General features: G+C 49.4%; 1 protein-coding gene and 1 long non-coding RNA gene across 2 annotated transcripts in view; one reads left to right on the forward strand and one right to left on the reverse strand.

The window, feature by feature from the left end:
- The window catches only part of CFAP46 (cilia and flagella associated protein 46), a 99,333-nt gene that overhangs the window by 73,839 nt on the left and 5,450 nt on the right, over window positions 1-20,044 (reverse strand). The window contains exons 8-11 of the mRNA XM_061162951.1: window positions 19,079-19,189; window positions 16,402-16,501; window positions 6,915-7,013; window positions 5,011-5,201 (exon numbers count right to left, since the gene is read on the reverse strand). Coding sequence (XP_061018934.1) covers window positions 5,011-5,201; window positions 6,915-7,013; window positions 16,402-16,501; window positions 19,079-19,189 — 501 coding nt within the window. The remainder of the gene's footprint in view (window positions 1-5,010; window positions 5,202-6,914; window positions 7,014-16,401; window positions 16,502-19,078; window positions 19,190-20,044) is intronic.
- LOC133070545 (uncharacterized) overlaps window positions 16,649-20,044 on the forward strand; it is a 32,415-nt gene continuing 29,019 nt past the window's right edge. Inside the window, exons 1-2 of the long non-coding RNA XR_009696177.1 lie at window positions 16,649-17,278; window positions 17,785-19,835. This is a non-coding gene — a long non-coding RNA (uncharacterized LOC133070545). The remainder of the gene's footprint in view (window positions 17,279-17,784; window positions 19,836-20,044) is intronic.

Here is a 20,044-nt window from a genome sequence, read left to right on the forward strand (position 1 = left end):
ATCAACTCTGATATTCACTGGAAGGACTGATGCTGAAGCTGAAACTCCAATACTTTGTCCAGCTGATGTGAAGAGCCAACTCAGTGGAAAAGACCCTGATACTGGCAAAGATTGAGGACAGGAGGAGAAGGGGCTGACACAGGATGAGATGGTTGGATGGCACCATCAACTCAATGGACATGAGTTTGAGCAAGCTGCGGGAGATGGTGAAGGACAGGGAGGCCTGGCGTGCGGCAGTTCCTAGGGCCACAAAGAGTCTGACAAGATTGACTGAAGAGCAACACAGCAGAACAGTCCTTCCAGAAACAAGCCAGCAAAGCTCCGGCTCAAGGAGGCCGTGCAGATGAGGCCAGTACACAGAGCTAACTCAGATGAGAGGCCCCGCCCCTGCCAAAACAGGACCAACGGGGTCAGACGAAGAGCATTCGAAATGAGTGATTTTCAGAGCTACTCTGCTTCCAGTGGTGACCAGGTCTCTGCCAGGCGTAAAGCTGGACCCAACAGCCCCAGGTCTGGGCAGTGCAAGCCTGGGGCCCTGGAGCAGGAAACTCAGAAAAGGCCCATGCTTGCGGCCTCCTGGAGACAGTGTCCTGCGGCACCGCGGGCGGAGTGCGGACCCACGGAGCCGGGGTGGGGAGTCCAGAGAGGGTGCCCTCTGCTCGGGGCTGGAGAAGTGGAACTGGGACTGGAACCGGACCAGCTGTTGCTGGCCTGCCCGCCAGAGAGGAGACAGCTGGGTGTTGCTCTCTCATCCGACGTCAGCCGAGACTGCACGGGCTTTCTCCCCAGGAGTGAGGGCCCAGGAAGAGCGCTCTCGACCCGCCCAAACAGAACGTGCATCAGAGCCTGCAGGGAGCACGGTGCAGGCTGGAAAACACCATGACCTTCCAGAGACACAGCCAAGGAAACAGGGAGCCACCTCTCAGCCAGTAACTGAAGTGCCCACGAAAGCAAGCAAAAACCAGCACTTCCTGAAAAGATCACAGAATCACAGACTCCACAGTGCAGCAGCCACAGCGTCCAGCACACGATAAGCAGCTACAGCTGAGGCCAGGAAGCAGGAGAAGGTAAAGCCCACAGTCAGGACGCAAGGTGGGCCAGACGCTGGGTTAGCAGGTAAGTCCTTCATGCCGATATCACAATACAAAAATAAATATGTACAAAAAGCTGAAGGAAAACATTGCTAATGAGAGAACAGATACAGAATCTCAGTAAAGAAGAAAGGAAATATTACAGCAAAAACTCTGTAATAACTGAAATGAAAAAATTCTTGGTTGAGCTTAACAGCAGATTGGAGAGCAGAAAAAGAGTCAGTGAACCTGAAGTCAGATCAATAGAAATTATCCCACCAGAAGAATATATTGAAAAAGATTTTTAAAAAATGAATAGAGCCAGGACCTCCCAGGCAGTCCAGTGGTTGAGACTTCATCTTCCAAAGCAGGAGGTGTGAGTTTGATCCCTGGTTGGGGAGCTAAGAATCCAACACGCCTGGCAGCCAAAAAGCCACAACATAAAACAGAAAAACAATACTGTAACAAATTCAACAAGATTTCTAAAAATGGTCCACATAAAAAAAAATTCTCAGAAGAAAATGAACAGAGCCTTAGAGACCAGTTAAGACACTATTCAATGTTGTAACTCATACTCCCCCAAAAGAGCAAGACTGAGGCAGAACTATATTTAAAAAAATAATAGCCAGTAATTTCCCAAATTTGATGAAAATATCATCTTACATATTTGAGTATATCAGCAAACCCCAAGAAAGCCTTTTTTAAAAAGGCTCTAAGGAATCAGTTCCGTTCAGTTGCTCAGTAATGTCCGACTCTTTGTGACTGACTCATGGACTGCAGCATGCCAGGCCTCCCTGTCCATCACCAACTCCCGGAGCTTGCTCAAATTCATGTCCATCGAGTCAGTGATGCCATCCAACCATCTCATCCTCTGTCGTCCCCTTCTCCTCCTGCTCTCAATCTTTCCCAGCATCAGGGTCTTTTCCAGTGACTCAGTTTTTCACATCAGGGGGCCAGAGTATTGTAGTTTCAGCTTCAGCATCAGTCCTTCCAGTGAATATTCACTGGACTGATTCAAAGGACTGATCTCCTTTAGGATGGACTGGTTGGATCTCCTTTCAGTCCAAGGGACTCTCAAGAGTCTTCTCCAACACCACAGTTCAAAAGCATCAGTTCTTTGGCGCTCAGCTTCCTTTATAGTCCCAACTCTCACATCCATACATGACTATTGGAAAAACCATAGCTTTGACTAGACAGACCTTTGTCGGCAAAGTAATAAGCAAAATGCAGAAAGCAAAAGTTAAGAGACACAAATCTGAAAACAGAAGGGAGGGGAAGACATATTACATTCAGGAGAACCACGCTTAAAATAACTCCTGGGTTTTTAGCAAAAACTAAGAAGAAAATAAAACAACGTCTTCAAAGTATTTAAAGAGAAAAAAATCCACAAACCCAGAATCCAATAACTGGTGAAAATAACCTTCAGAGGTGATGGTAAGGGAAAGCCATTTTTCAGGTCAACAAAAGCCAAGAGAATTCCTCACCAGCAGTCATGCATTACAAGAGGAAATAAAGGAAGCTGCTCCGGCTCAAATACCTGCAGGCAGAAACCTGGATCTGAGGGTAAGCAGGAAGGGAGAGCCTGCGGGATCGCCGAGGAAGTGGCAAATATAAGAGATGTTTTTTTTCTGTAATTTTCTTTAAAAACAACAACACCAGCTGCTAAGAGCAATACAGCACTGTAAGATGTACGTATAACACATTTAGAAGTAAAAGACAAGGAACAGCCACACAGTGGGGTGGACGACGGGCAGGCAGACAGGCTTCCCCCCACTGACCCGGCGAAGGGGGACGTGCCCTGTTAGCCCTACAGTGACGCCCCTCCCGCCCCAGGGGTACCGTGGACAGATGAGCCGACCAACTGAAGGAAAACCACAATGGCAGAACTTCAAGCAGCCTCACAGAAGGCAGGGACAGAGCCGCAGCAGAACCCAAGGGTCAGGCGGAAACAGATGATGAGACTGCAGACAAGCTGGAAGTCACACTAAACCCAAAGGGGCCAAACAATCCAATCACAAGGCAGAGACGACCACACACAATTTAAAAAAAGACCGAGCTGCATGCTGTTGACAAGACATGATGTTAAGAGTTGTGTTCTACACTTTAAATCGAAAGGTCCACAGCATGAGAGTTGAAAGGATGGAAAGAGAAACACCTCAGATGGGCTCAGATAGTCTCACTGGATTCTGTCCAACATTTAAGGAAGAAAACACCAATATTGCACAAACTCCTTCAGAAAGCAAAGGAGAAGGAATCCTTCCCACCTTCCCAAATCATTTAATGAAGTTGGCATGACCTTCATGTCAAATCCTGGCAAAAGCATTACAAAAGAAGAAAATCACAGGCCAACATCCTCACGAATATACACGCAAAACCCTTAACCACACTAAGGGACATCAAACCCGGCAATACAGAAAAAAGCACGCATGTCGAGACCGTGCAGGGAAGGCAAGGTTGGTTCACTACTCAAAACCCAGTCAGCATGATTTGCCACATTAAAGATCAAAAGAGAAAAGTCAGAGCTCCTCTCAATAGTTAAAGAAGCATTCATCAGCCCTCCATGGTTAAGAAACAACACCGCAAGTGGACACTTACGTGTTCATTCTGTTGTATGCAATTATATCACAATAAAGTTAATCAGAAAAAGAACTGTCAGAGAAAAAAAAGGAGGGCAACTAGGTGTTATTTAAAAAACCAAACAAATATGACAATAAGATATTTTGGAAGAGGATGCCATTAAAATTTAAAAATATAGGCTAAAGAGGAAGAAATTAGAGAATTTGCAAAATAAAAGAGAACTAATGGGCTGCATGAAATCTCCAGAATTTGGTGTGAGTCACATGAGGGGGTGGGGCTGTGAACAAGGAAGTTTTGCAGGGAGCCCGGGAGCCTGGGCTAGGAGCTATCATACAACCAGCACCATTCATTTCCTGCAGGCACTTGGGGATCTCCTCTGTGAAGAGTTACATCTCTCTTCAAATCTGGGATTTTTACTCATTTAAAAATAGTTTCTCCTTCTGAGTAAAAATCCCAGATTTGAAGAGAGATGTAACTCTTCACGGTCAAGATCCCCAAGTGCCTGCAGGAAATGAATGGTGCTGGTACAGACAGCCGCCAGACCACAGGCTGACGACCAGGTCCCTGGCTCCCCTGCTGGGAACCCTGCTCCAAGGGAGGGCTCACGATGGCGACAAAATTCACCCCTGATTAATCTCAGGGCTTCCCTGGTGCTCAGACGGTAAAGAATCCACATGCAATGCGGAAGACCTGAGTTCCATCCCTGGGTCGGGAAGATCCCCTGGAGGAGGGCATGGCAACCCACTCCAGTATTCTTGCCCGGAGACTCCCATGGACAGAGGAGCCTGGCGGGCTGTGGGCCACGGGGTCGCAGAGTCGGACACGACTGAGCGACTCAGCACACAGCGCAGCTCGTCTCCGAGGCAGACGGGGGCGGGGCAGCTCCCCACGGCCCCTCCCTGCAGCCGACGCCCTCCCAGGTGACCCTGCACGCCTCTCCTCTGCCAAGCCCCCATCTCGCGGCCCCGTGTCTGCCAGGGACTGTCCTGCAGCACACCCGCCCCCGGGGGCGTCCTGCCCGGGCAGGAGAGGAGAGACACGGAGGCCTCCCTGCTCACCCATCCGGCCCCTCCCCTCCCGCGCCTGCGCCCACAGCCCGTGCCCCCCACCGTCACCCGCCACGCGGCCCAGGACCCCCCTGACGAAGCCCTTTCCCCTCGGCCCCTCTCGAGCTCAGGCGGGTGCCACCTGGGCGTCCCCGTCTGCCCCGCAGGGCCCTGCCCCACGGCCGGCGGCCTCTGGAGCCGCCACCTCTGGGGGACACCGTGGGCTCCTGCCCTCTTTCTGGGAAGAGGAGCTGGATTCCATCCCCACCCCGAGCCTTGCCCCCCGCCGCCTCCCCGGGGCCAGCGCCGGCCGCCACCTGTCCGCCTGCTCCAGGACATCCGCGATGCTGGTCAGCGGCCTCCGCAGGTGGTGACGCAGGTTGTGCTGCAGCAGCGGGAGGCACGCGTTCCACTGGGTGGCGCACACAGTGTGGATGAGCCGGGGCTCTCCCAGGCGCACGGCCCGCTGCAGCGTGACGTCCAGTCTCTGCACGATGTCCAGCTGGGCCTGCCCACAGCACAGCCGCCCGGGTGTGAGGCCAGCCAGCCCGGGCAGCCCCAGCCCTCCCCCGAGCCCCGGATGACGCAGGTGGGCCGGGCCCCTGGTCTGAGTCTGCCGGTGGACGCGGCCTGCGTGATCTCTTGGAGAGGGCCCTGGCTCCGTCGGATCTGCCCTCGGACGGGCACTGCGTGCCGTGCCAGGCTCTGCTCTGTGACCCCTCTGCGTGAGGCTGCTTGCCTCCCGGCCCTGTGTACTCACGGCGCCCGTGGCCCGTCAACGGCCACTGCCCAAAGAACAGCTCCTGGAGCCTGTGCTCCATGCGCCCTGCCCAACAGACAGGGGCCAGCCAGACTCAACCTGTGCAGTGGCCTCAGTGCCCTCCGGGGCTGCCCGGGCTCCTGAACCCAGCCGAGTCTGGGAGCCTGGCTTCTGGCTCCAGGGGGCCTGCCCTAGTGCTGCTCCCGGGTCACGGGGTTTAGAGCAGGTGTGGGGTTCAGACCCCGGGCCTCCTGACTGCCAAGAAGCATCTGTCAAAGCCTCGTGAACTGGTTGGTGCCCCTGAAGAGCCCTCGGCCGGCAGAGGCAGAAGATACAGCCCTGTGGCCCCACCACACCGCCTGCCAGCACCTGCTGGCAGCCAGCAGGTAGCCACGACCTCCCTCGAGAAGGTCAGCGCTGGCGGGGACAGCCCAGGCCCAAAGAGAGCGCATGAACTGGCCCAGAGCCCCCGCTGGGCTGCTCGTCCACTGGCAGAGCTCCTCCCAGGCCGGGCCGGGCAGGGCTGGGGCAGGGGTCACGGGAGCCGGCCCAGGGAGTGGGCACCAGGGCCCCAGAGCAACGCCGGCCGCCCTCACCCTGCTCCAATGCGTTCTGGTTCCCTTTCTCAACGCCAGGATCTATCGCAGACACAGCTACCGCTGGGCTCCTTCTCTGCGGGGGCTGCGGACCACACCCCACTGCACTGGGCAGACAGGCTGCGGGGCTCACGCTGTCTGTCAAGCTGCCACTGTGGCCACCAGCACCCCCACAACTCCCAGTGGAACATTCTAGACAAGCCCATGGTCTCCAAGGTGGGCACCAAGGGAGCAACGCTCGCCAGGGTCCTCTGAACCTGCCTCTGCCAGGCCTCGGGGCCCCCTCTCCTCCCTTCCCACCCTCCTGCCACCCTCCCAGGGGTCTCCCCTTACCCCCCAAGGGGTCCCCACCTCCCCGTGCCTGAGATGACCTCACCACTTCCCTGGAGCCCCTCAGGCCCTGCACTAGGGCAGGGGCATGCCTGTTTGCCTGGACCTGAGTCAGGGTGGCAAGGGCCCTCGGGGGACTCGGTGTTCACCAAGGGCACGTGTTATCAGCGTGCTGAGGGTGGGCTGTTCCACACAGGCCACACGAGGGCCTGGCTGGAGGCCCATCTCATCCCAGCCCCCAGCTGCAGCCCCGGGAACAGGCTGCATGAAGCCACAGGCCCGCCAGCCAGTGTGGGCCCAGGAGCTGTGGGGCCGGGGCCAGGCGGGAGGACGTCAGCTGGCCTCAGCAGGGCAGGGCCACCCGGCCCCCGGGCTTCCTCCCAGAGACGCCACGCTCACAGGGGAGACCGGGACACAGGAGGCTGGCCCGTGCCCAGCAGGGCCCCTCCTCAAACCGGGTGCCAAGTCCACACACAGGGTCCCGGCACCTGCACAAGGGCTCGGCGTCCGCTCCGGCCCCCGGTCCACAGCTTACCTCCACAGCCTCTCGGGGGTAGGTTTTAATTTTATTTTCCAGTCTTACAGCTTCCAATTCATACTCCAGGCACTCGACTTCAATCAGCCTCGCGGGGTCCTGTGGGCACAGTAGTTGTTGTGTAGGCGGAGAGTTTTAATGAAAGCGATCACATTCACTAACGTCAAAAAACATTTTAAGATATAATTCACAGACTCAGTAGAAATTCAACAAATAAAAATTAGGTAATATAAATATATATATATATATATATATATACAAAAAACTTAAAATGTTTCCAAAAGATGCAAAGATTTAAATGAGAAAGCTAGAAAAAATTTTTTTTGTTTTTACTTTTCATAGTTAATTTCACTGGACACAGAACTTTTATATAACTACACTGACTTCAGACAAATGCTCTGTTATGAAATCTGGACAACAGTTCCTCTCATTTAACCCCTGCTGGGGTCGGACAGGGTGCCATGCTGCAGGAGGTGGGGAGACACGGGCCTGGGGTTTCCTGGGTGGGCGGGCAGACAGGTACACGTAACTTTCACAAAACTGCTGACCTGTTTCCAAAGGGGTCCATCCCCACCCCTCCCCAGCCCTTGTGGGCTGGTCAGCCTCCGAGTGAGCCACCTGCCAGGTGAGTGGTTGTGAGATAACAGGTCACAGGGATTCCTCTTGTTTTTTTTCTCTGTTTTTTTCCAGAAGTTTTATCATTGGAGCTCTCACATTTTTGGTTTATCATTGGAGCTCTCACATTTTTGGTTTAGGGTGCATGTTGAATTGATTCCTGTCCATGGGATGAAGGGCGGCCGGTGGTCACTTTCCCTCATGTGGTTGCTCCCCTGTCCGCTGTGTCCCCAGCGGAAGCCTCCGCACCTGGTCCAGGCCATGGGCCCGAGTGTGCGGGTCTCTGATGGGCCCCGTCCTGGTCCTCCGTCTGTGTGTGTCTCCACGTCCAGGCCGCCAGTTCTTAACCGCAGCGCCTCCACACCAGGCCTGCACGTTAGGTCATGCACGCCTGCTGACGCTGCTCTGCTTTTCCAAAGATGCTCTGGGTTATTCTAGGGCCTCTGCGTTTCCCTATCAATTTTATGCTCAGTTCGTCAATTTCTGAAACACTCCCGCCAAGACTTTGATTGAATCGCATTGAATCTACTGCTCCATCTGGGGAGAACTGACATCATAATAATGCTGAGTCTTCTGATCCATATTATTATCTCTGCTTTAAACAGCAAGTACCTTTTCAAGTGCTTTACGTATTCTCCAGTCTTTCTCTGACTCATGTGGCCCCCCTTACTGGTCCCCTTCACTATTTGTACGGATCCAGATTTCTGCTGGTATCATCTTCCTTCGGCTGGAAAAAGCTCTTGAAACTTTCTTGTAGTGAAAGTCAGACTCTCAGATTTTGTATATTTTAATAAATATTTACTTTGCCTCTGATAAGATATTTTCTCTGAGTGCAAATTTTTCAGGTTGACAGTTTTTTGGTTTTTTTGGCTGCACCAGAAGCACGTGGGATCTTAGTTCCCCAACCAAGGACTGAACCTGCACCCCCTGCACTGGAAGTACAGTCTTAATCACTGAACTGCCAAGGAGGTCCCAACGGTTATGCTTTCTTCATTTTGGTATTTTAAGGATGCTGATCTTTTAGCTCATACTATTTCCCAAAAAAGTCTGCCATTCTTTTCACAAATTTTATTTTTATTTATTTATTTGACTTTGCTCTTAGATGACCCATGTGAACTCTTAGCCGTGGCGTGTGGGCTCTAGTTCCCAGGCAGGGATTGGACCTGCCCCTGCTTTGGGAGTGAGACGTCTCAACCCCTGGGCCACCAGGAGAGTTCTTGCTGTCATTCTCTGTTCCTCAGTATATAATCTCTCCCTCTTCACAGACCATCAAATTTAGAATTTTGAGCCATTATTCCTTAACATTTTTTCTGTTCCCCACTTAATTTCCGCTCCTTCAGTTCAGTTCAGTTCAGTCACTCAGTCGTGTCCGACTCTTTGCGACCCCATGAATCGCAGCACGCCAGGCCTCCCTGTCCATCACCAACTCCCAGAGTTTACTCAAACTCATGTCCATTGAGTCGGTGATGCCATCCAGCCATCTCATCCTCTGTCGTCCCCTCCTCCTCCTGCCCCCAATCCCTCCCAGCATCAGGGTCTTTTCCAATGAGACAACTTTTCGCATGAGGTGGCCAAAGTATTGGAGTTTCAGTTTCAGCATCGGTCCTTCCAATGAACACCCAGGACTGATCGCCTTCAGGATGGACTGGTTGGATCTCCTTGCAGTTCAAGGGACTCTCAAGAGTCTTCTCCAACACCACAGTTCAAAAGCATCAATTTTTCTTCGCTCAGCTTTCTTCACAGTCCAACTCTCACGTCCATACATGACCACTGGAAAAACCATAGCCTTGACTAGACGAACCTTTGTTGGCCAAGTAATGTCTCTGCTTTTTCATATGCTATCTAGGTTGGTCATAATTTCCTTCCAAGGAGCAGGCGGTCTTTTAATTTCATGGCTGCAGTCACCATCTGCAGTGATTTTGGAGCCCCCAAAAATAAAGTCTGACACTGTTTCCGCTGTCTCCCGATCCATTTCCCATGAGGTGATGGGACCAGAGGCCATGATCTTAGTTTTCTGAATGTTAAGCTTTAAGCCAACTTTTTCATTCTCCTCTTTCACTTTCATCAAGAGGCTTAGTAGTTGTTCTTCACTTTCTGCCATAAGGGTGGTGTCATCTGCATATCTGAGGTTATTAATATTTCTCCCGGCAATGTTGATTCCAGCTTGTGCTTCTTCCAGCCCAGCGTTTCTCATGATGTACTCTGCATATAAGTTAAATAAGCAGAGTGACAATATACAGCCTTGACGTACTCCTTTCCCTATCTGGAACCAGTCTATTGTTCCATGTCCAGTTCTAACTGTTGCTTCCTGACCTGCATACAGGTTTCTCAAGAGGCAGGTGAGGTGGCCTGGTATTCCCATCTCTTTCAGAATTTTCCACAGTTTATTGTGATCCACACAGTTGAAGGCTTTGACATAGTCAATAAAGCAGAAATAGATGTTTTCCTGGAACTCTCTTGCTTTTTCAATGATCCAGCGGATATTGGCAATTTGATCTCTGGTTCCTCTGCCTTTTCTAAAACCAGCTTGAACATCTGGAAGTTCTCGGTTCACGTATTGCTGAAGCCTGGCTTGGAGAATTTTGAGCATTACTTTACTAGCATGTGAGATGAGTGCAATTGTGCGGTAGTTTGAGCATTCTTTGGGATTGCCTTTCTTTGGGATTGGAATGAAAACTGACCTTTTCCTGTCCTGTGACCACTGCTGAGGTTTCCAAATTTGCTGACATGTTGAGTGCAGCGCTTTCACTGCGTCATCTTTCAGGATTTGAAATAGTTCAGCTGGAATTCCATCACCTCCACTAGCTTTGTTCGTAGTGATGCTTTCTAAGGCCCACTTGACTTCACATTCCAGGATGTCTGACTCTAGGTGAGTGATCACACCATTGTCATTATCTGGGTCATGAAGATCTTTTTTGTATAGTTCTTCTGTGTATTCTTGCCACCTCTTCTTAGTATCTTCTGCTTCTGTTAGGTCCATACCATTTCTGTCCTTTATTGAACCCATCTTTGCCTGAAATATTCCCTTAGTATCTCTGATTTTCTTGAAGAGATCTCTAGTCTTTCCCATTCTATTGTTTTCCTCTATTTCTTTGCATTGATCACTGAGGAAGGCTTTCTTATCTCTCCTTGCTATTCTTTGGAACTCTGCATTCAAATGGGAATATCTTTCCTTTTCTCCTTTGCTTTTCACTTCTCTTCTTTTCACAGCTATTTGTAAGGCCTCCTCAGACAACCATTTTGCCTTTTTGCATTTCTTTTCCATGGGGATGATCTTGATCCCTGTCTCCTGTACAATGTCACGAACCTCCGTCCATACTTCATCAGGCTCTCTGTCTATCAGATCTAGTCCCTTAAATCTATTTCTCACTTCCACTGTATAGTCATAAGGGGTTTGATTAGGTCATACCTGAATGGTCTAGTGGTTTTCCCTACTTTCTTCAACTTAACTCTGAATTTGGCAATAAGGAGTTCATGATCTGAGCCACAGTCAGCTCCGGGTCTTGTTTTTGCTGACTGTATAGAGCTTCTCCATCTTTGGCTGCAAAGAATAGAATCAATCTGATTTTGGTGTTGACCATCTGGTGATGTCCATGTGTAGAGTCTTCTCTTGTGTTGTTGGAAGAGGGTGTTTGCTATGACCAGTGTGTTCTCTTGGCAAAACTCTATTAGCCTTTGCCCTGCTTCATCCCATACTCCAAGGCCAAATTTGCCTGTTACTCCGGGTGTTTCTTGACTTCCTACTTTTGCATTCCAGTCCCCCATAATGAAAAGGACATCTTTCTTGGGTGTTATTTCTAAAAGGTCTTGTAGGTCTTCATAGAACCGTTCAACTTCAGCTTCTTCAGCATTACTGGTTGGGGCATAGGCTTGGATTACCGTGATATTGTATGGTTTGCCTTGGAAATGAACAGAGATCATTCTGTCGTTTTTGAGATTGCATCCAAGTACTGCATTTCAGACTCTTTGTTGACCATGATGGCTACTCCATTTCTTCCAAGGGATTCCTGCCCACAGTAGTAGATATAATGGTCATCTGAGTTAAATTCACCCATTCCAGTCAATTTTAGTACGCTGATTCCTAGAATGTCGACATTCACTCTTGCCATCTCCTGTTTGACCACTAATTTGCCTTGATTCATGGACCTAACATTCCAGGTTCCTACGCAATATTGCTCTTTACATCATCGGACCTTGCTTCTATCACCAGTCCCATCCACAACTGGGTATTTTTTTTTTATTTGGCTCCATCCCTTCATTCTTTCTGGAGTTATTTCTCCACTGATCTCCAGTAGCATACTGGGCACCTATCGACCTGGGGAGTTCATCTTTCAGTGTCCTATCTTTTTGCCTTTTCATACTTTTCATGGGGTTCTCAAGGCAAGAACATTGAAGTGGTTTGCCATTCCCTTCTCCAGTGCACCACATTCTGTCAGACCTCTCCACCATGACCCGGCCGTCTTGGGTGGCCCCACACGGCATGGCTTAGTTTCATTGAGTTAGACAAGACTGTGGTCCTGTGATCATATTGGCTGGTTTTCTGTGATTATGGTTTTAGTGTGTCTGCTCCTTCAGGCACCCCAATTACATGCACATCGGTTTGCTTGAACTCTCAAGGCTAAATAATACTCATCACACACACACATTTTCTTTATCCATTCACCCAAAGACAGACACTTAGGCAGTTCCCACATCTTGGCTTTTGCGAACAATGCTACAGTGAACATGGGGTACAGACATCTGTTCAAGATCTGATTTCAGTCCCTTTGGATACACAGAAGTGGGATTGCTGGATCACATGGTAGCTTTTGAAAAAATACTTTTAAGGAACTTTCTTACTATTTTCCATAGAAGCTGTACCAATTTACATTTCCACCAACAGAGCACCAGGCTTCCCTTTTCTTCACATCTTTACCAACACTTATTGTCTCTTGTCTTCTGGATACCAGCCATCCCAGCAGTGTGGGGTGATGCTCACTGAGGTTCTGACTTTATCTCCTTGATGATTAGAGGTGCTGAACACCTCTTCATGCACCACTTGAATATCTCTTTAGAAAAATGTATGTTGGGCCCTTAGCCCACTGTTTCCCATTGGAGAATGGTGATGATGATAAGAATGGTGATTTCCTACTGATGTATGAGCTCCTATATGGATACTAAATCCTTATCAGATACATGGTTTGCAAATGTTTTTCTCTTGTCATAGGCCACCTTCTCATCGCGTCATTGCTTTCTTTGCTCTGCAGGTGGTGTTAGAGCGATGTGATCCTACTTGCTTGCTTTTGCTTTTGTTGCCACATCCAAACAGTCACTGCCCAGACCAAAGTCGAGAGTTTTTTTTTCCCATGTGTTCTTAAAGGAGTTTTACAGTTTCGGGTCTTAAGATCTGTAATCCATTTCAAGTTAACGTTTGTAAGAGGCATAAGGCAGGAGTCGAATTTCATTCACCTCCATGTGGCCATTCGGTTTCCCAGCGTCGTTTATTGAAGGGGCTACACTTTCCCCATGGCGTTTCGGTGCCCTTGTCAAACACGAGCTGACATCGTGTGCAGCCTCACTTCTGGGCTCTCAGTTCTGTCCCGTCGGCCGATGCGTCTGCGTTCACACCAGCACCCTGCTGCTTGTGTCCCGTAGCTTCATGCTCTAGCTCAGGGCGCCCCCAGCTTTGTCTTTTCTCAGGAGGGCTTTGGCTCTTCTGTGACTCCACACACATCACCTTTGTTTTCTATTTCTGTGAGACATGCCATTGGCACTGATATGGATTTCACTGAATCTGTAGGTAGTTTGGGGTAGTATAGACATTTTAATAATTTTCATTCTTCCAATCCAAGAACAGGGGCTCTGTCTCCGTTCTTCGTGTCTCCATCCGTTTATCCTGTGAACGTCTTCTAGTTTTCAGTGAACAAGTCTTTCAATCCTTCAGTTAAATTTATTCTTAAGTGTTGTATTGTTTTTGATGCTATTGTAAACTGTTTTCTCTTTCAGATATTTCATTTTTGGTGTACAGAAACACAACTGATTTTTTTGATGATGATTTTTGAATCCTTCAGCTTTATGAACTTGCTCATTAGTTCTAATAGTTTCTGATGGAGTCTTTAGAGTTTTCTCTGTATAAACAGGTCATGTCACATGTAAACAGACGGACTTACGTCTTCCTTTATGACTTGCATACCTTTTATTTTTCTTGTCTGATTATTGTGACTAGAACTTCTAGTACTGTGTTAAATAGAAGTGGCAAAAGTAGGCACCATCATCTTGTTCTTGATATTAGAAGATAAGGTTTTAACCTTTCACCATTGAGTATAATGTTAGCTGTGGGCTCGTCACACGTGGTCTTTATTATGTGGAGGTATTTTCCTTCCACACACTTTTTATTGAGAGTTTTTAACATGACAGGATGTTGAATTTTGTCAAATGCTCTTCTTGCATCTATTGAGATGATTGTATATTTATCCTTCATTCTTTTAATGCTATGTATCACATTTATTGATCTGCCTATGTTAAACTACCCTTGCGACTTCAGGATAAATCCCACCGATCATGGTGTTTGATCTTTACAATATGCTGCTGAATTCAGTTTGCTGGTATTTTGTTGAGGATTTTTGCATCTGTGTTCATCTGGATTATTTTCTTTTCTGTATTTCCTATAATTTTCTTTTCTTGTAGTTACTTTGTCTGGTTTGGTATCCAGGTAATGCTTGCCTTGTAAACTGAGTTGGAGTATTCCTTTTCCTTCAACTTTTTGGAAGAATTTTTGAAGGAGCAGCATTAATTCTTCTTTAAATGTTTAGTAAAATTCACCAATGAAGTCATCTCATCCTAAGTGTGTGTTTCTTTTTTATTTATTTTTTCTTGATTTTTATTGGGGTATGGTTGCTTTACACTGTTGTAAACATAGTTTCTTCTGCACAGCAAAGTGAGTCAGCTATATGTATGCATGTATCTCCTCTTTTTTTAAATTTCCTTTGCATTTAGGTTCTCGCAGAGCACTGATTCCCTGTGCTATACCATAGGTTCTCATTAGTTACCTATATTATAACAATACCAGGGGTGTATATACGTCAACCCCAGTCTCCCAATTCCTCCCACCCCACCTTTCCCCCTTGGTGTCCACATGTTTGTTCTCTACATCTGTGCCTCTATTTCTGTTCTGCAAATAAGTTTAATATACCATTTTTCTAGATTCCACATATATGCACTAATATATTTATTTTTCTCTCTCTGACTTCACTCTGTATGACTGTCTCTTGGTCCATCCATGTCTCTAAAAATGACCTGATTTCATTCCTTTTCATGGCCAAGTAATATTCCATTGCATATATGTACCCCACATCTACTTTATCCATTTCTCTGTTGACATTTAGGTTGCTTTCATGTCCTGGCTGTTGTAAATCATGATGCAGTGAACACTGGGATACATGTGTCTTTTTAAATTACATTTTCTCTGGATACATGCCCAGAAGTGGGGTTGCTGGGTCACTGGGTGCTTCTTTATTTTGAGGTTTTTGATTACGAATGCAACCTTCTTACTCACTGGTCTACTCAGACTTTCTGTTTCCCCAGGAGTCAGTCTTGGCAGGTTGCATGTTTCCAGGAACCTATCAGTTCCGTATAGGTCACCCATCTTCCTGGTCTCTAAAGATCCTCTTTATTTCTGTGTTATCAGTCGTAAGGTTCCTCTTTCATTTCTGATTCTGATCTTCTATTTTTCCTAGTCCAGCTAATGTTTGTCAGTTTGTTTATTTTTCAAAAAACCATTAGTTTCATTGATCTTTCCTACTGGTTTTCTGGTCTCTCTTTCACTTGTTTTGCTCTAATCTTCATTATTTCCTTCCTCCACTAACTTCGGGCTTTGTTCTGTTGGTTTTTTCCCCCCCTAGTTTCTTGAGGCATAAATTGAAGGCAGGAGGAGAAGGGGATGACAGAAGATGAGATGGTTGGATGGCATCACCAACTCAATGGAGATAATATTGAGCAAGCTCCAGGAGCTGGTGATGGACAGGGAAGCCTGGCGTGCTGCAGCCCATGGGGTCACAAATGGTCTGACACAACCGAGCGACTGAACTGAACGTAACTGAGGCATAAATACAGGTGGTTTATTTTAAATCTTTCTTTTTTCTCATTACAAGTGTTTTTGGCTATAACGTCCCTGTAGCCCACAGGTTTTGGTGTGTTGTGTTTCCATTGTCCTATATTTCAAAATCTTTTTTTCCTTTCGATTTCTTATTCGATCCATTGGTTGTTCAGGAGTATGCTATTTGAGTTCCACATTTTTGTGAAATTCTAGCTTACCTCCTGTTGCTGATTTCTAGTTTCACACCGTTTCAGTCAAAAAAAGATACTTAACATGATTTCTGTCATCTTAAATTTGTTAAGACTTGTTTTGTGATCTAACATGATCTGTCCGGAAGAATGTGCATTTTCCTCCATTGAAAGGACCGTTCTGAGGTGTCAGTTAGGCTCTTTTTGCTCAATCCCAATATATCCATATTGACCTCTGTCGGGGTGACCTACCCACGCTGAAAGTGGGTTATAAAGCCCCTACCACTGTTGTGTTGCTGTCTGTTTCTGCTTTCAGATTTGTTGGTATTTGCCTGATACAGGCAAGAGCTCCAATCCTGGGTGCACACATATGTACAACGGTTATGTTCTCTTTAATGAACTGATCCAGTTATCATTAATGACCTACTGATGCAAAAATCACATCATTTCAACCATGTGAAACGCACTTTAAAAAGAGTAGGAGGAAATTTACCAACACGCAACAGTTCAGGCCCCCTGGCGAGGGGCTTCTGAATTCCGTGCCTGCTTTTGGCTTTTTACCTCTCGATCACAATGAGCAGGAGCAGGGCTTCCAGCCGGGACTACTTACTTTGCTGTCCATCGTCTTCAGGTCTGAGAGGCAATCAGAGGCGATCTCCCAGCATTTCAAGTTCAGAGAAAGATGGGCTAATTCAAAAAGCAAAATCATTCTGGAAACAGAAATGAAACAGCATCAGGTCAATAGGAGGCAACAAGACACACCGCCTGCGAGTGGAATAAGCCTTCAGCCGTCACTCTGGGAGGCAAGAACAAAATGGAAGAGAAAAGAATCCTACCGCGAGGGTTCCCAAACCCGGCCGCCTCGGCCCTGGCGTGGGATTTGGAGGGACCTCGCCTGTCTCAGGGCGGGTGCAGGCGCAGCTTTGAGTCCCGGGCGGCCCCACCTGAGCCCCGGGGCAGGGGAAGAGCGAGGGAGGACATTTCCTCCAGGCAGACTCCTCCTACGCCGTGACCAGGCGACCAGAGCGATCGTAGCGGCCAATCAGGTCTCCGCGGAAACCAACAGGCTGGTGCTAACGCGTGGAGAGAAACGCAAAGGACCTCCTGGGGGAGCGTAAGCAACTCCAAAAAAGAACAAGCGGGAGAATGACCCCCTGAACTGAAGGCTTAACAAACAACTAGCGGAATCAGGGCAGTGGCTCTGCTGGGAGACGCCGGGCTTCCCAGCCTAACCCCCTCAAGTCTGGACGTGGCGGTTCTCTGCTGGGTGGGGACCTGCCCTGCACGGAGTGGTTGGGGAGCAGCGGCCAGGACACACGCTCTGCCCGTGGGCAGCTCCGCCCAGGTGCGCAGGCCACGCCTCGCCCCCTCCAGCGACGGTGACCAGCCCCCGCCCACTCCCGAGGGCCGGGCCGCGCCAGAGGAGCCCATCAACACTACCCCTCGCCTTCAGCTGACATGCAAACGGAAGCTTCTTGCTGAAGCAGGTGAGGGGTCACGGGGGTCTGGCGGAGGAAAACCCGCAGCTCCAGCTGGCAGGCAGGTGCCGCGTTAGCTCTGGCCCCCGGGTGCCCCGTGCCTCTGGCGGCTCTGCGCTCTGCGGACACCGCTGGGCTGCCGTCACAGGCCTTCCCCGTGTGCAGCCCCACAGCGAGTTCCTAACTGCGCGCCGCGGAGCTGGGCTGCCAGCTTTGTCTCCAGTCTCAAAGGCCCCTCTCAGCTCAGCGGGCATTATCCCGTATCTCGCCTCCCCTCCCCTCGTCCTTTGCAGAAGGCACCTCCCTTCCCAGCATGGACGGGCGGTCCGGCCCTGTCCCTGCCCCAGCCCCGCCCAGCTCCACCCAGTCCGGACCACCAAGGGCCCTGGCGGGGCCTCCAGACCCAAGCCCCTCTGGCCTTCCCAGAGGTAGGAAGAGAGCCCACGAAGGTACCCATCACTGATTTTCAATCCTTTTTTGGCTTTAAACTCATAGACCTTTTTTTCCCCACCCAGAGTTCCAGACACTGAAGCCCAGCTGGGGAGGGGTCAGAAGGCCCCTCGATGACGACGCCTGGAGCCTCTGAGGCCCTGGAGCTGAGGGAGGGCCTGACCCCACAGACGGCCGCTGCGAGCAGCTGAGCCCGGGACCTGGCCAGCAGGGAACATGCGCCTTCCAGGTTTGGGAGCAGTGACGGAGCTGAACGCACTGGAACCGCGGCAGAAGACGCTGTGTCCTCTCGGCCACAACACATAAACTGGCAACAGGGATGCCACAGACACGCGGGTGGGCGGCCACAGAGTCCAGGGCAGGTGCAGAGGGTCAGGACTGGGGTGGATCCGGGTCAGCGCCCACTGAGCTAGCTGCTGGGCTGGGACCTCGGGGACTCCCTGACGGGCTTAAACGTGTCTGGCCCAGCACTGGTAGGGGGTGAACATCAGCTCAAACAATTCTTATCTTAAATAAAACCCATCTGTACATCAAAAATTATTTTAAAAGACCTATAAGGTAAACAAAGTGAAACAACTGATAAATGCACTGGAGCTGGAGGGCTCAAATTCTGAAACAGAGAAAGATTTAGCAAGTCTACAGTAAAATGATTTACAATCTACTTTATAAAAGTTGGGCAGAAGAAATGATTGGAAAATTAACAAGAGAAAAAGTGTTTGCAGATGCATGAATGACCGTTCCACTCGGTCAGCAGCAGCAGGGCTGCCTGGAGGGGTGCAGCCCAGGAGGTGGGCGGGCGTCCTGGTCGCTTGGTCCCCTATGTCCCTGGAGCCCCCACCCCCCGAAACCTCGCAAGGCCGTGCCCAGGGACCAGCTGGACCTGCTCTGAGTTACAGCTCGAGGACCTGGTCAAAGAGCTGAGCTGGGTGCACCCAGACCTCTCTTTCAGCCTCCTGCTCAGCCAGCAGCTCCAGGAACTCCGCCCGGGACGGAGCTCTGAGCAGCCCCCCAGCACGCGAGCAGAAAACTGATGACGGAAACCCCAGCGGGGGTTGTTCTTCCTCCACTGGGATGTCTCTTTAGAAGGTGTGAGATGGTGTGATAACTGGAAAAGCACTTGTGATTGGAAGTCAATTGGATTTCTGAAAGTACAGTATGAGGTTTCATATCCCAAGTGCTGCTAAACAGTGCAAACTTCAGGACAAAAAAAGACTAGAGAGAGACACCCCGGAACCTCCACACGGTTGATGCTTGCTTGGTAATTATGGTTACGGTTTTGTTTTTGCTTTTCTTTCATGTTTTCCTGTAGTTACCAAATGCTGTACACAGATGGGAAACTGGAGAGACATACACACTTACTTTTCCTCTCTGACTGCAGGGAAGCGCTGGTGATTGTACTGACTTAAACGTTTATAGGTCTCCTTCAGAATTTTGTTGACATCTTCAGGTAAATCATTTTGATCCAGCTTTCTAGAATGGAGATTAGTTTAATCAAATATTAAATAACCAAAAGATCCTGTCATATTTCTTTAAATTATTCTAAAACCAATTTAGTCTATGAACTTGTGTCCTCCGCAAACAGAAGGCCTAGGTAACACCTCCTGCTTTCTCTCCACCGGTCTCCTGGTGACCCCTCACAGCTCCTCTGCCCGCACCCTAGGCCAGCCTCTGTCTTCCTCTGTCACTAAGAAGGAGCCCTGAGGAAACTATGCACAAGCCATGCACCCAGACCCAGTCCCACACCAACAGCCCACCTGGAAGGGAGGTGGGGTCCTTCCCATCGGCTGGATCCAACCCAGACCAGCTTCTGCCTCCCTCTGGAGAGCTGTCCTACCCACTCACACGCACCGGGACCTCCCCACGCACATGCACCGGGACCTCCCCACGCACACGCACCGGGACCTCCCCACTCACACACCGGGATCTCCTCACTGGTTGGGAGCCGCCGGGATGCACCCAGTCCGTGACAAGGTAATGGGACGAGAGAGGAACCTGCAAGGCAGCTCTTCCTCACACGGGGCTGCCCCGGGGGCCCAATATGTCCCCTCCGGAGCCGCCGGGACGAGAAAGGAAACTGCAAGGCAGCTCTTCCCCTCGAGGTTGTCCCAGGGGCCCGGTATGTCCCTTTCTTCCTTCTGTCTTACTGTTGTTGGGCTTTCTGTTAATTTTTGGAAATATAATATATAGTAATAAGGCCTTGCTGGAAAAGTCCAAGCCTTTTTGGAAATGCTCAGGATTGCTCTGGCTCAGGACACGACCATAAACATCAAGTCACAAAAGAAAAGGCCGCAGGTATAGTTTGGCTGCTTGCTTAAAAGATTATAA

This window comes from Dama dama, chromosome 15, assembly GCF_033118175.1.
Source record: "Dama dama isolate Ldn47 chromosome 15, ASM3311817v1, whole genome shotgun sequence".
In the NCBI taxonomy this organism is placed as follows: Eukaryota; Metazoa; Chordata; class Mammalia; order Artiodactyla; family Cervidae; genus Dama; species Dama dama.